Source organism: Ranitomeya imitator, chromosome 4 (assembly GCF_032444005.1).
Source record: "Ranitomeya imitator isolate aRanImi1 chromosome 4, aRanImi1.pri, whole genome shotgun sequence".
Taxonomy (NCBI): domain Eukaryota; kingdom Metazoa; phylum Chordata; class Amphibia; order Anura; family Dendrobatidae; genus Ranitomeya; species Ranitomeya imitator.
This window is the reverse complement of record NC_091285.1, coordinates 240,317,353-240,332,045: the sequence shown is the minus strand read 5'-3', so window position 1 is coordinate 240,332,045 and position 14,693 is coordinate 240,317,353. Positions and strand designations below refer to the sequence as shown.

The following is a 14,693-nucleotide window of genomic DNA, read 5'->3' as shown; positions in this document are numbered from 1 at the left end:
CAGGAGGAGCAGAGGAACAGAGTGTAGGCCGAAGCCTGATTGGAGCAAGTTGAAAGGAAACCTTTAACCCCCCCCCCCAGACGTTTGTAGCTGAAAGAGCCATCTTGTGCAGCACTAAGGATGCAAAAGGAAAAGGTTGCTCTTTTAATTATGCTCCTTGCAAACACCGAAGTAAACACTAAAAATGTGTCCCTTTATACCGTTAAACCGTTCCGGAGGTGCGAATTTCCTTCGTAATGGGACACAGCACAGCTGTCATTCCTATCCCCTTGATGCCGTGCGCTGCCTCCTCAGCGTTGTTTTAAGCTGTCACGGAGCCTGCGCTGTTCTGTTAGCCCTTGGCCATGCCCAATTAGCGCTGCCTGTCTTCTGACATAATTTGGTGTCAGGCTGTCAGTGCCTGTGCGTCCACGCTGCTCCAGATCCCACCTCGCAGTCTCGTCTAACGTAATCCCACTGCGGGCCTTGGAACCATGGGCATGCACAGTGCATAACCTCGACTCTCACTCCCCTCCTTCCCTCTTCTTCAGACTGTGCGGTGTCACGGCCGTGGCATGCTAGGGATCAGCTGACGGTGCACAGTCTAAAGAAGGCGGAGGGAAATGAGCGAGAGCCCGAGGGGAAGATATGCACTGCGCATGCCCATGGATCCCAGGCCCGCAGTGTGACTCAATCAGAAGACACTGCGAGGCGGGATCTCGGGCAGCGCGGCCGCACAGGCGCAGCCAGCCTGACACCAAATTATGTCAGAAGACAGGCAGCGCAAATAGGGCATGCCCAAGGGATAACAGAACAGCGCAGGCTCCGTGACAGCTTAAAACAACGCTGAGGAGGCAGCGCATGGCACCAAGGGGGTAGGAATGACGGCTGTGCTGCGTCACATTACGAAGGAAAGTCCCAGCTCCGGGACGGTATAACGGTATCAGTGAACACATTTTATAAGTGTTAAGTTCTGCGTGTGCAAAGAGCTAAAAAAAAAGAGCTACCTTTTCCTTGTGCAGCATTACTGCTGCACAAGATGGCTCTTTCAGTAACAAACGACGGGGGGGGGGGGACAGGTTCCCTTACATTTAGGTTGTTGTGCCAGCGTGGCGGTCGCAGGACACATTGCCGGCTACACAGCTGGGGATCAGCTGACGTTACTGAAACCCAATAACACTGGGTCGTATGTTTTTACTGTGCAGCCTGCACTTCTGAGCCGCAACTGGCGGTGTTGGAGCCCAGGAATAGCAGTTCAGGTGGTAGAAAGATGAACACAGCAGGAGACCTGGATGACACCCAATTACTTAATCAGGCAGAGGAGTGGCAAATTCCTGCGAGATCCAGGCCTGGTTCATTTTCAGGAAAGTAAGCCGGTCAACGTTATCGGAGGATAGTCACATGCGACGGTCTGTTAGTACACCACCTGCGGCACTAAAGACACGTTCCGATAAGACACTAGCCGCAGGGCAAGCCAGCACCTCCAATGCATACTGGCTTAGCTCTGGCCATGTATCCAGCTTAGAGACCCAAAACTTGAACGGGGAAGAGCCGTCTGGGAGTACAGTAAGAGGGCAAGCCATGTAGTCTGTCACCATCTGACGGAACCGTTGCCTCCTGCTGACTGGAGCCGCCGGTGATGGTGTAGACATTTGGGGCGGGCACACAAAAGTGTGCCAGAGTTGTGCCATACTGGGCTTGCCTTGGGCAGAGGCACTGCTTCTGCTGCCTCTTTGGGCAGAGCCTCCCCCACTGCCTCGACGCACTGAGCTGCTTTGTAAAGCACTAGCAGCACTCCTCTCAGTTGGACAGGAGAAGATGATGGAATTCACCAGTGTGTCGTGGTACTCCCGCAATTTACGCTCCCGGGTCAACGCAGGGATGAGGTTTTGGACGTTGTCCCGGTAGCGAGGATCGAGGAGGGTGAACACCCAATAATCAGGCATGTTGAGAATGTGGTCGATGCGGCGGTCGTTTCTCAGGCACTGCAGCATGAAATCCACCATGTGCTGCAGAGTGCCAACTGGCCCAGAAACGCTGTCCCCTGCTTGAGACATGATCTCTGCCCGCTCGTCATCACCCCACCCTCGCTGTACACACTGACCACTGGACAATTGTGTCGCTCCCTCCTCTGGACGGAGCTCTTCCTCCTCCATTGACTCCTCCTCATCCTCCTCACAAATTGGCCCCTGCGTACCCCTTTGTGAGGAACCACGTGGCGCTGACTCTCCAGAAGCTGATGGAAAAGGTGACTCCTCATCCTCCACCTCTTCCACCACATCATCCCTTAACCCTTGCAAAGTTTGCTGAAGCAGGCAGATAAGGGGGACAGTCATGCTGACTAGTGCATCATCTGCACTTGCCATCCGCGTGGAATAATCAAAAGGACGCAAAACCTGGCAGACGTCCTTCATAGTGGCCCACTCTGTGGTTGTGAAGACTGATCGGCGCTGACTGCGACTTCTTTGCGCCTGATGCAGCTGGTACTCCATAACTGCTTGCTGCTGCTCACACAACCGCTCCAACATATGTAACGTGGAATTCCACCGGGTAGGTAGGTCACATATGATGCGGTGTTCCGGAAGGCGGAATCGGCGCTGCAGAGCAGCAATGCGGGATCTGGCCAAGCTGGAATGCCGCAAGTGAACACACTCTAGGCGGACCTTGTGCAGCAGGGCATCAAGATCCGGATAGTCCCTCAGAAAACTCTGCACAACCAAATTGAGCACATGTGCCAGACATGGGATGTGAGTGAGGTTGCCAAGGGCCAAAGCTGCCACCAGATTTCGGCCATTGTCACACACTACCATGCCTGGCTGGAGATTCGCTGGCAGTAACCACACATCGCTCTCCTGCTTGATGGCATTCCAGAGCTCCTGCACTGTGTGGCTTCGATGCCCCAATGAAACTAGTTTCAAGACGGCCTGCTGACGTTTGGCCACGGCTGTGCTCATGTCGGTCATAGGTAAACGTTCACGGGTCCATGTGGAGGTGGACTGTGACGGATCCTGCAGAGAGGAATCAGAGGAACTGGTGTAAGAGGAGGAGTCGATGCGTACAGACTGGATTCCTGCAATCCTTGGAGTGGGCAGGACACGTCCTGCGCCACTCGCACGATCTGTACCTGGCTCAACAACATTAACCCAATGGGCAGTGAGGGAAACATATCGCCCCTGTCCATGCTGACTGGTCCACGCATCGGTGGTGAGGTGGACCTTGCTACTGACGGCGTTCAGTAGCGCATGTTTTATGTTTGCCTCAACATGCCTGTGCAGGGCAGGGACAGCCTGCCTGCTGAAGTAAAAGCGGCTGGGCACTTTGTACTGTGGGACTGCCAATGCCATCAAGTCACGGAAGCTGTCAGTCTCCACCAGCCTGAACGAGAGCATTTCCAGGGACAACAGTTTGGCAATGCCTGCATTCAGAGCCTGTGCTCGGGGGTGGTTGGCCGAGAATGCCCGCCTTTTCTCCCATGCCTGGACTACCGATGGCTGTAGAGTAGACTGGGAGTGTGAGAATGACTGGGAAGGTGGTGCTGTGGGTGGAATTACACTAGGTCTCTGGACAACAGTGGAGGAAGAGGCAACACGAGATGAAGAGGTGATAGCTGCCGCTGTTGGTTGGCCTACGTCTTCACTGTGTTTCTGTAACTCCACCGCGTGCCTGTTCCGCACATGTTTCCACATATTTGTGGTATTGAGGTTGCTGACACTTTTACCTCTTTTTACTTTCTGATGACACAGCTTGCATTTGACAAAACAAATGTCATCTGCAACTGTGTCAAAAAAGGACCAGGCACTGCAAGTCTTGGGAGCGCCCTTTTTGGCTTTGGAAAGAGACAGGCTCCTAACGGGTGCCAAAGTGGAGGCTACAGGCTCCGCAGTCTTCCCCCTCCCTCTCCCTCTTTGGCCCGTAAGGGGAAGCTCTTCCTCAGAGCTGCTCCCACCACCTTCCTGTTCCTCACGCCACGATGGGTCAAGGACCTCATCATCTCCACTACCCTCGGCCACCAACTGCTCCTCCTGGGTAGTCTCGGCAGCACAGTACGCATCAGAAAGCGGCACCTGAGTTTCATCATCAGATGCGTACTGCGCTGTGGTCACCGGAGGCACTGGCCCACCTGCCTCTTCAGAGTCAGAGAGATAAAGCTTTTGGGCATCACTGCACACTGCCTCTTCTTCCATTTCTCCAATGCTGCTTGGCTGGCTCCCTGTTTCCAAGCCAAGAGATTCAGAGAACAGAAGTAGAGACGGCTCCTGTCCTGGGCTCTCTGACTGCCTGGCCAATTTGGCAGGTGGTGAAGAGACAGATGGTTGCTCTCCAGTGCTCTGTGCCTGAGAGGATGTGGCACTAACTGAAGTCGATGCCGAGGCGTTAGCTGCCATCCACCCGACAACGGCTTCAATTTGGTCTTCACGTAGCAGCGGTGCACGGCGCTCTCCGACAAAGCTGCGCATGAAGGACTGTTCCCTGCTGAAACTGAGTGACGACGAGTCACCGGCACCCGCAGCAGGCACAGAATCACCACGTCCTCTCCCTGCTCCTCTCCCTGCTCCGCGCCCACGCCCACGTGCCTTACTCCCTGCCCTCTTCATCTTGGTTGACAGATAAAGATAAGCAGAAAAGTACTAAGGCCTTAGTGTGCTTATTCCTGAAATGCTCCTCCTAACAGGTGTAAGAAACACTAATGTTGTAAATTGTGGACTAAACTTTATTATTTTTCAAATGTGGCCTACACAAGTGTTAAGTTGTGTTTGGTGAACTTAACTTTTTTTTTGGTGCAGATCGGGCTACAGAGCTAGTTTAAATCACACGGAGACCGTGTAGACAGCCGTAAACGGCGCTGCAAGGCCAAAAAACCCTCCTCTCGGTTATCCTATATAGTGTTTTTCCACTATTTAGCTGGATACGAGTGGAAAGACACTAATAGGAATTTTTTTTTTCAAATTTTAAACAGGCTGCACCATTTGAAAAAAAGTAAAATTTTTCTCAAGGTATGAGGCAGTAACGAACCCTGAGCTGAATCCAACCGGCTATGGCTGCACACAGACTACAGGGCGAGCTGGGCTCACACGGAGACCGTGCAGACAGCCGTAAACGGCGCTGCAAGGCCAAAAAAACCTCCTCTAGGTTATCCTATATAGTGTTTTTCCACTATTTAGCTGGATACGAGTGGAAAGACACTAATAGGAATTTTTTTTTTCAAATTTTAAACAGGCTGCACTATTTGAAAAAAAGTAAAATTTTTCTCAAGGTATGAGGCAGTAACGAACCCTGAGCTGAATCCAACCGGCTATGGCTGCACACAGACTACAGGGCGAGCTGGGCTCACACGGAGACCGTGTAGACAGCCGTAAACGGCGCTGCAAGGCCCAAAAACCCCCCTCTAGGTTATCCTATGTAGTGTTTTTCCACAATAGAGCTGGAGACTGGTGGAAAAACACTAATAGGAAATTTGAGAAAAAATGTGCAGCAGGCTGCACTAAGAGCAAAAAAGGACAACTGTGTGAGGCAGTGTGAACCCCCCCTGAGCTGAATACAACCGGGTATATGGCTGCACACAGACTACAGAGTGAGCTGCACACACACACACACAGAGACCTTGCAGAACGCTGTTAAAACAGCGCTGCAAGGCAAGAGCAAGGTGAACAGTGAAGAACACACAGCGTTTTGCTAAATTAGCCTTTGGAAAGGAAAATAAAGCAATTAGCTAGCTCGACTGGCCCTCAGTTAGAACACAGCGTCCTGTCCCTAACTGAAATCACAGCAGAGTGAGCGCAAAATGGCGGCAGCGTTTTTTATAGTGCAGAGTGACATCATTTCAGCAGCCAATCCAAGCCTTGCCAGTACTTACATGCCCACCATGCTAAACAGGATGTCCCCACACTTCCAATCATTCCTCATTGGCTGCTGCGTTCAGTTTGAATTCTGGGAACTTCCGATTCCGGTATCCGATACGCGGGAAGTATCGGAATTCGGTATCGGAATTCCGATACCGCAAATATCGGCCGATACCCGATACTTGCGGTATCGGAATGCTCAACACTACTGCTCACCTGTCCCACCGATGTTGAAGCCCCCTGTCTGGTCTTCCATATCAAGCCATAAAACCTGACCTGGAATAAAGTGTCTGAAGAGAATGAGTGCAAAAGAGGAAGGAGAAAAGAAGACTACTGCATGGATGGTGGAACAGGTGAGACAAGATGTGACTATTATTACTCTTTTTTTATATCCTATGGTTTTAATGCTCATAATGCTATGGGGTCCGGAGAGACACCAGAGCATAAAATAGAACATTAAATTGGCAGTATCTTTGCTGGAAGTTGAATTTCCCTTCAAATTAAAGTTGGTGAATTACAATCTTAGCAGATTCATCCATCTCTAACTAGTACAGAACTATTTTCTCAAAATAGTCCTTTTCCTATTAAAAATAATTACAGACTTTTTAAGTAATGTCATGTTGTTACTGTAACAGACCTCAATAATTTGTTAATTAAAATCAGAAAATGTCACTTTTCTGTTTAGGGAATCGTACTTTTAAAACCCAGTCAAGTACACCAGAGTGCCGATGGAGCTCAGAAATTAATGAGACTTTGGATACATGAGGTCTACAGAGTCTTCTGTGACAGACTTGTCAGCAGTCAGGACCGTCAGAAGTTTTTTCACATAGTAAAGGTAAGAAATGTAAATATGTTTTGTTTTCAAAAGACCTTGACATGCTAAAGAATCTCAATAGAAAATAAACTGACATGCCCGCCATGGTCATAGAGTACCTGGAATCGGATCGGACAGTTCTATGGGGGAGGTCACTGGGCCGTGATCCTTTTCCATGGCCCTGGTCGTGTCATAAAATGGAGGATAATTATGTGGTGTTGGTTGTGACACCACCAATGGTGTTTGGCAATATGTGGCCGACGCTGCGGTTTAGGTCCACTGGGGCTGATGGTGACGCAGCAAACATGGTTCAGCTCTCCACAGGTAGAGTGGGGCCCCAAAACAAATATATTAGACTGTTCAGATGGTGGTAAACGATGGGGTGCAGAGAGTAAGTGAAGGACACAGAGAGGTGCAGTTTTCTTTACCTTTTACTTGAAAGTAGATGCAATTTGGGGTACCAATTACAGATGACGGATTGGTTCCGGCTTGCCTGGGGGCTTTCAGGGGATCCACCCTGCCAGGAAGGGTTGGGGACTTTCCTTTTGCGCTCTCTTTTAGAGTCACTGCTGCTTGTAGCTAAGCTGTGTTATGATTTCTAACCTGTATGGCAGACAGCGTGAGCCTATTTCACGGGCACTGTCATTTTCACTGTCAGCCCTGGGCTCTTGGTCTGCTACCGTGCGTTCAGGTGTTCGGTGTCACCAGGGAACTTGGAGTCCCCTGCCCTCCAGATTTGGATGTCAGGATGTACAGTACCCACCCAGCCAAGGACTCTTGTGTCCCTTTTTATCAGCGCTCCTCTCTGGGGTCAGCTATACAAAGTTTTTATTCTCCTGAGCTCTTGTCTCTGCTCCTTTCCCATCCCTCTCCACATACCAACTGCCAACTCTCCTCTCTCACTGTCCTGTCACAGCTCCAGCTGGCTCCCGTTTCCATGGCAACTCCCTTGTTTACTCTCTCAGCTGACTTCGTTCTGACTCATTAACCCCACTTGCTGGCCAGAATTTATAAGGAAGCTCCCCTTTCTGGACAGGTGCAGGAATTGACATGTACACTGTGTTACCTAGCATGGGGACCTTCCTTCTTGCCTCCAAGCATGACATCAGCCCTTAAAGGGAGGCAATGTCACTGTGGCAACCGGACTCCCCCTCAGTTTAATTCAGTACTCTCGGACTGAGGTAACCTAACAAGAACTGTTAACAACAGCAATAAATGAAAATCTACAAAGTCTTAAAAATGTAAAAATTATCAAAACCTAAAAAAAAAAAAAAAAATAACACAGTTACTGCAGTGATTAGTCCTTACGCTGCTGTCCAGGAATTGTCTTTGTCCTTGTACCTAGGGTTTGGTTGGTGGGAACCACCTTAGCCCATGTTGTGTGTCACCCCTAGGCATGGCTACAGGGCACTTTATAGATGGGCCTGGTTTTTCGGCCACGCTGGCAGCCTATTGTAACAACCCTCCTGGCATGACTGCATGGCCACCCATCCCCCACCTGCTTTTCACATAAACTCACTCACTTTTCCGGTCCATGCTCTGAGTTCTCTCTGCTGCCAGCTCCATGCTGCATGCCTCATGTCTGCTGCCAGCTCCATGCTGCATGCCTCATGTCTGCTGCTTGCTCTGTGCATGCTCTGTCTGTGGGCATAGGGGGCGCTGCCGGCAACTCCTGTTTCTTATTGAGACTGTGTGCACCTTGCTAAGGTGTCCCCGACCAATTGCCATGAGGCTTCCTGTATTCAAGACATCCCCACCCATTGGTGGGGGTCTGTGCAACTTGCTCCCTCAGTCAGTTCCTAGCTGCTGAGGTGCCAGGCCCTGTCTCTTTGACTCATTTGTCCACCACCCAGTGGGGCATTGTACCCTGGTCTGTGTCCTGTGTTTGCCACCCAGTGGGGCATTGTACCCTGGCCTGTGTCCTTGTGCAGCCACCCAGTGGGGCTTCGTACCCTGGCCTGTTTCCTGTGTCCACCACCCAGTGGGGCGTCGTACCCTGACTTGTGTGTGTATCTCTGTGCCTTGTCCCGTTCCTGACTCTATATTAGCCTAGTCCTGTTCCTATGTCCGTTTATATCCCTGCCTTGGTTTCCTTTCCCTGCTCTGCGTACTCTGTGTCTTGCTTTGCTCTTCTGCTCTCGGCTCTACACTCTGTGTCTTGCTTTGCTCTGCTTTTGGCTGTGTACTCTGTGACCATGCTTTGCTCCTTGCTCTGCATTCTGTGACCTTGCTCTGCACTCTGTGGTTTTGCTCTCGGCTCTGCACTCCGTCTGCTCTGAACTCAGCTCTGCACTCTGACTTTGCTCTGCTCTCAGCTCTGCACTCGGTGTCTTGCTTTTCGCCACTCTCGGCTCTGCACTCTGTGATCCTCTGCTCTGTGCTCTGCGGCTGCACTCCTTGTGGTTCTTCCCTGCTCTGCTCTTTGCAGTTCTACCTGGCTCTGCTCCCTGCGGTTCTACCTTTCTCCACTCCTACGTCTCTGCCTCTTGCGTTTCTGTACTTGACTCCACCTCCTGCTCTTGGCTCCGCTTCCTGTATGTCTGTACTTTGCTCCGCCTCCTGCTCTTGGCCCCACCTCCTGCATTTCCGTTCTTGGCTCCACCCCCTGCTCTTGGCTCTGCCTCCTGAGTTTCTGTTCTTGGCTCTAGCTCCTGTGCTTCCGCTTTCTCCAGTGACCTGACCTGTTCTCTAGTGTCTACTAGACAGAAACTTTTGCCTGTAGGACATTATTGCAAGAGAGCTTGGCTGAGTAGATTACACAAGAAGGAAAACACACAGCAAGTCAGCAGGATCTAGGAGCAACATGGCAGATGTGACAACCTACATGGTGAGCTGCAGCATGTGCTACATGTTCACAGATCGACCAGAAGAAGAATTAAATTTCACCTGTCAGAAGTGTAGACTAGTGGCCCTTTTAGAAGAAAAGGTGCGGGGTCTGGAAGAAAGAATAGCAACTTTGAAACTCATCAAAGAGAATGAAGACTTTCTAGACAGAACAGAAGCATCTCTACTGGTCACAGAAGGTGAAAAAAGTGTCAGAGAACCTCCAAAAGCAGATGAGTGGAAGCATGTGACCAAAAGAAGCAAGAAGACCATGGAGAAATCACCAACCACACAACTGAAGAACCGATATCAAATCTTTGTAGAGGATGAAGATGGCACACCTAAGGATGAAGCAATACCAGCAAGCAAAAAAGAAAAGGGCACACAGCAACAAGTGACAGCAAAAAGTACAGGCAAGAAGCAACGAAGAGTGGTGGTGGTGGGAGACTCACTACTGAGAGGCACAGAAGCAGCCATCTGCAGACCGGACACACCTGCAAGAGAAGTATGCTGCCTTCCAGGTGCGATGATCAAGGATGTGACCGATAGGATACCAAAGCTCTTCAGCTCCAAGGACGTCCATCCATTTCTTCTGATACATGTTGGCACCAATGACACAGCAAGGAAGGACCTACCGACAATCTGCAAAGACTTTGAAGAGTTGGGGAAGAAAGTAAAGGAACTGGATGCACAGGTAGTTTTTTCTTCTATCCTTCCAGTAGACGGGCATGGCACCAGGAGATGGAACAGGATCCTTGATGCAAACAACTGGCTAAGACGATGGTGCAGACAACAAGGATTCGGATTCCTGGACCACGGTGTGAATTACTTGTACTCCTCGCCAGAGACGGACTACACCTCAACAAACCTGGGAAACACACATTCGCCAGAAGACTCGCTACACTCATCAGGAGGGCGTTAAACTAGAGGAAGAGGGGACGGGAAGAAAAACATTAGACTTGAACAAAGAAGATCCAGGAAAACATACTCAGAAGGGAGGTAAGTACATTTCTAAAACAATCCACAGCGAGGAGATTGGAACAAAACAAAATCCTCTAAACTGCATGCTCGCAAACGCCAGAAGCCTGACAAACAAGATGGAAGAACTAGAAGCAGAAATATCTACAGGTAACTTTGACATAGTGGGAATAACCGAGACATGGTTAGATGAAAGCTATGACTGGGCAGTTAACTTACAGGGTTACAGTCTGTTTAGAAAGGATCGTAAAAATCGGAGAGGAGGAGGGGTTTGTCTCTATGTAAAGTCTTGTCTAAAGTCCACTTTAAGGGAGGATATTAGCGAAGGAAATGAGGATGTCGAGTCCATATGGGTCGAAATTCATGGAGGGAAAAATGGTAACAAAATTCTTATTGGGGTCTGTTACAAACCCCCAAATATAACAGAAACCATGGAAAGTCTACTTCTAAAGCAGATAGATGAAGCTGCAACCCATAATGAGGTCCTGGTTATGGGGGACTTTAACTACCCGGATATTAACTGGGAAACAGAAACCTGTGAAACCCATAAAGGCAACAGGTTTCTGCTAATAACCAAGAAAAATTATCTTTCACAATTGGTGCAGAATCCAACCAGAGGAGCAGCACTTTTAGACCTAATACTATCTAATAGACGTGACAGAATAACAAATCTGCAGGTGGTCGGGCATCTAGGAAATAGCGACCACAATATTGTACAGTTTCACCTGTCTTTCACTAGGGGGACTTGTCAGGGAGTCACAAAAACACTGAACTTTAGGAAGGCAAAGTTTGACCAGCTTAGAGATGCCCTTAATCTGGTAGACTGGGACAATATCCTCAGAAATAAGAATACAGATAATAAATGGGAAATGTTTAAGAACATCCTAAATAGGCACTGTAAGCGGTTTATACCTTGTGGGAATAAAAGGACTAGAAATAGGAAAAACCCAATGTGGCTAAACAAAGAAGTAAGACAGGCAATTAACAGTAAAAAGAAAGCATTTGCACTACTAAAGCAGGATGGCACCATTGAAGCTCTAAAAAACTATAGGGAGAAAAATACTTTATCTAAAAAACTAATTAAAGCTGCCAAAAAGGAAACAGAGAAGCACATTGCTAAGGAGAGTAAAACTAATCCCAAACTGTTCTTCAACTATATCAATAGTAAAAGAATAAAAACTGAAAATGTAGGCCCCTTAAAAAATAGTGAGGAAAGAATGGTTGTAGATGACGAGGAAAAAGCTAACATATTAAACACCTTCTTCTCCACGGTATTCACGGTGGAAAATGAAATGCTAGGTGAAATCCCAAGAAACAATGAAAACCCTATATTAAGGGTCACCAATCTAACCCAAGAAGAGGTGCGAAACCGGCTAAATAAGATTAAAATAGATAAATCTCCGGGTCCGGATGGCATACACCCACGAGTACTAAGAGAACTAAGTAATGTAATAGATAAACCATTATTTCTTATTTTTAGGGACTCTATAGAGACAGGGTCTGTTCCGCAGGATTGGCGCATAGCAAATGTGGTGCCAATATTCAAAAAGGGCTCTAAAAGTGAACCTGGAAATTATAGGCCAGTAAGTCTAACCTCTATTGTTGGTAAAATATTTGAAGGGTTTCTGAGGGATGTTATTCTGGATTATCTCAATGAGAATAACTGTTTAACTCCATATCAGCATGGGTTTATGAGAAATCGCTCCTGTCAAACCAATCTAATCAGTTTTTATGAAGAGGTAAGCTATAGGCTGGACCACGGTGAGTCATTGGACGTGGTATATCTCGATTTTTCCAAAGCGTTTGATACCGTGCCGCACAAGAGGTTGGTACACAAAATGAGAATGCTTGGTCTGGGGGAAATTGTGTGTAAATGGGTTAGTAACTGGCTTAGTGATAGAAAGCAGAGGGTGGTTATAAATGGTATAGTCTCTAACTGGGTCGCTGTGACCAGTGGGGTACCGCAGGGGTCAGTATTGGGACCTGTTCTCTTCAACATATTCATTAATGATCTGGTAGAAGGTTTACACAGTAAAATATCGATATTTGCAGATGATACCAAACTATGTAAAGCAGTTAATACAAGAGAAGATAGTATTCTGCTACAGATGGATCTGGATAAGTTGGAAAATTGGGCTGAAAGGTGGCAGATGAGGTTTAACAATGATAAATGTAAGGTTATACACATGGGAAGAAGGAATCAATGTCACCATTACACACTGAATGGGAAACCACTGGGTAAATCTGACAGGGAGAAGGACTTGGGGATCCTAGTTAATGATAAACTTACCTGGAGCAGCCAGTGCCAGGCAGCAGCTGCCAAGGCAAACAGGATCATGGGGTGCATTAAAAGAGGTCTGGATACACATGATGAGAGCATTATACTGCCTCTGTACAAATCCCTAGTTAGACCGCACATGGAGTACTGTGTCCAGTTTTCGGCACCGGTGCTCAGGAAGGATATAATGGAACTAGAGAAAGTACAAAGGAGGGCAACAAAATTAATAAAGGGGATGGGAGAACTACAATACCCAGATAGATTAGCGAAATTAGGATTATTTAGTCTAGAAAAAAGACGACTGAGGGGCGATCTAATAACCATGTATAAGTATATAAGGGGACAATACAAATATCTCGCTGAGGATCTGTTTATACCAAGGAAGGTGACGGGCACAAGGGGGCATTCTTTGCGTCTGGAGGAGAGAAGGTTTTTCCACCAACATAGAAGAGGATTCTTTACTGTTAGGGCAGTGAGAATCTGGAATTGCTTGCCTGAGGAGGTGGTGATGGCGAACTCAGTCGAGGGGTTCAAGAGAGGCCTGGATGTCTTCCTGGAGCAGAACAATATTGTATCATACAATTAGGTTCTGTAGAAGGACGTAGATCTGGGGATTTATTATGATGGAATATAGGCTGAACTGGATGGACAAATGTCTTTTTTCGGCCTTACTAACTATGTTACTATGTTACTGCTGTGTAGTGACTGAACTGGTCACTACAATATAAGTGGACCTGTGTAGTATTGGTATTCTGAACTGACTTTTCCTGATTCTTAGACTCACCATGAGACTGACAGATTCACTGCATTATATAGGACGAAATGGAGTAGATGTCCATAAAAAATCAAGTTTATTGAAAATACATAGATAAATAATCAAATATCAAACAACACAATAAATACTTATACACAAAAAGGTATTATAGACAAAAGAAATGGCTATGGTAGCACAGATAGAAAACAACGTGGAGAAAAACTGATGCCAGTTGGTATTTTCATAAAGTGCATAGTGCTACAGTTTCACTAAGGGGGAGAGGAGGCAGGGTGTATCTGATCTAAAGAAATAAATTAAGTCCATGTGGGCGGGTCGCAGAGCCCTGTACACAAGCTCTAACCACTAACAGTATACTGGACAGTCACATAGAGACCCTGAGTCCTTACCCCACAGAGATGGCACACAGGAGAACACCACGCTGTAGCCCCAACGCGCGTTTCGCGTTAGCTTCGTCAGGGGGCGGTGAGACAGATTCACTGCTAGCAGAGTGGCAGATTTCTGCTTTCCAGTGCAGATGTGGCATCTGTTACTGGAGCTGTTTCATTAAGAGTCTCTGCTTCATCCGGTGTAGTAGGCTGATGAAAGGTTAGGACTAGTGTTGAGCATTCCGATACCGCAAGTATCGGGTATCGGCCGATATTTGCGGTATCGGAATTCCGATCCCGAGTTCTGATATTTTTGCGATATCGGGAATCGGGATGAATATTCATGTGTAAAATAAAGAATAAAAATAAAAAATATGGGTATACTCACCCCTCCGGCGGACCCTGGACCTTAGCGGTGTAACCGGCAGCCCCCGTTCCTAAGAATGAGCGGGTAAAGGACCTGCGATGACATTGCGGCTTGTGATTGGTCGCGTGAGCGGTCACATGAGCGGTCACGCGACCAATCACAAGCTGCGACGTCATCGAAGGTCCTTTACCCGCTCATTCTTAGGAACGGGGGCTGCCGGTTGCAGCGGTTAGAACCAGGGCGCGTCCGAGGGTGAATATATCCCTATTTTTTATTTTTATTCTTTATTTTACACATAAATATGGATCCCAGGGCCTGAAGGAGAGTTTCCTCTCCTTCAGACCCTGGGATCCATCGAGGATACATTCTGATATTTGTGTCCCATTGACTTGTATTGGTATCGGGTATCGGTATCGGCGATATCCGATATTTTTCGGATATCGGCCGATACAATCCGATACCGATACTTTCAAA

General features: G+C 47.9%; 1 protein-coding gene across 1 annotated transcript in view; it reads left to right on the top strand.

Moving 5' to 3' along the window:
- The window catches only part of LOC138674484 (dynein axonemal heavy chain 3-like), a 3,367,401-nt gene that overhangs the window by 2,420,508 nt on the left and 932,200 nt on the right, over positions 1-14,693 (top strand). The window contains 1 exon segment of the mRNA XM_069762320.1: positions 6,505-6,654. Coding sequence (XP_069618421.1) covers positions 6,505-6,654 — 150 coding nt within the window.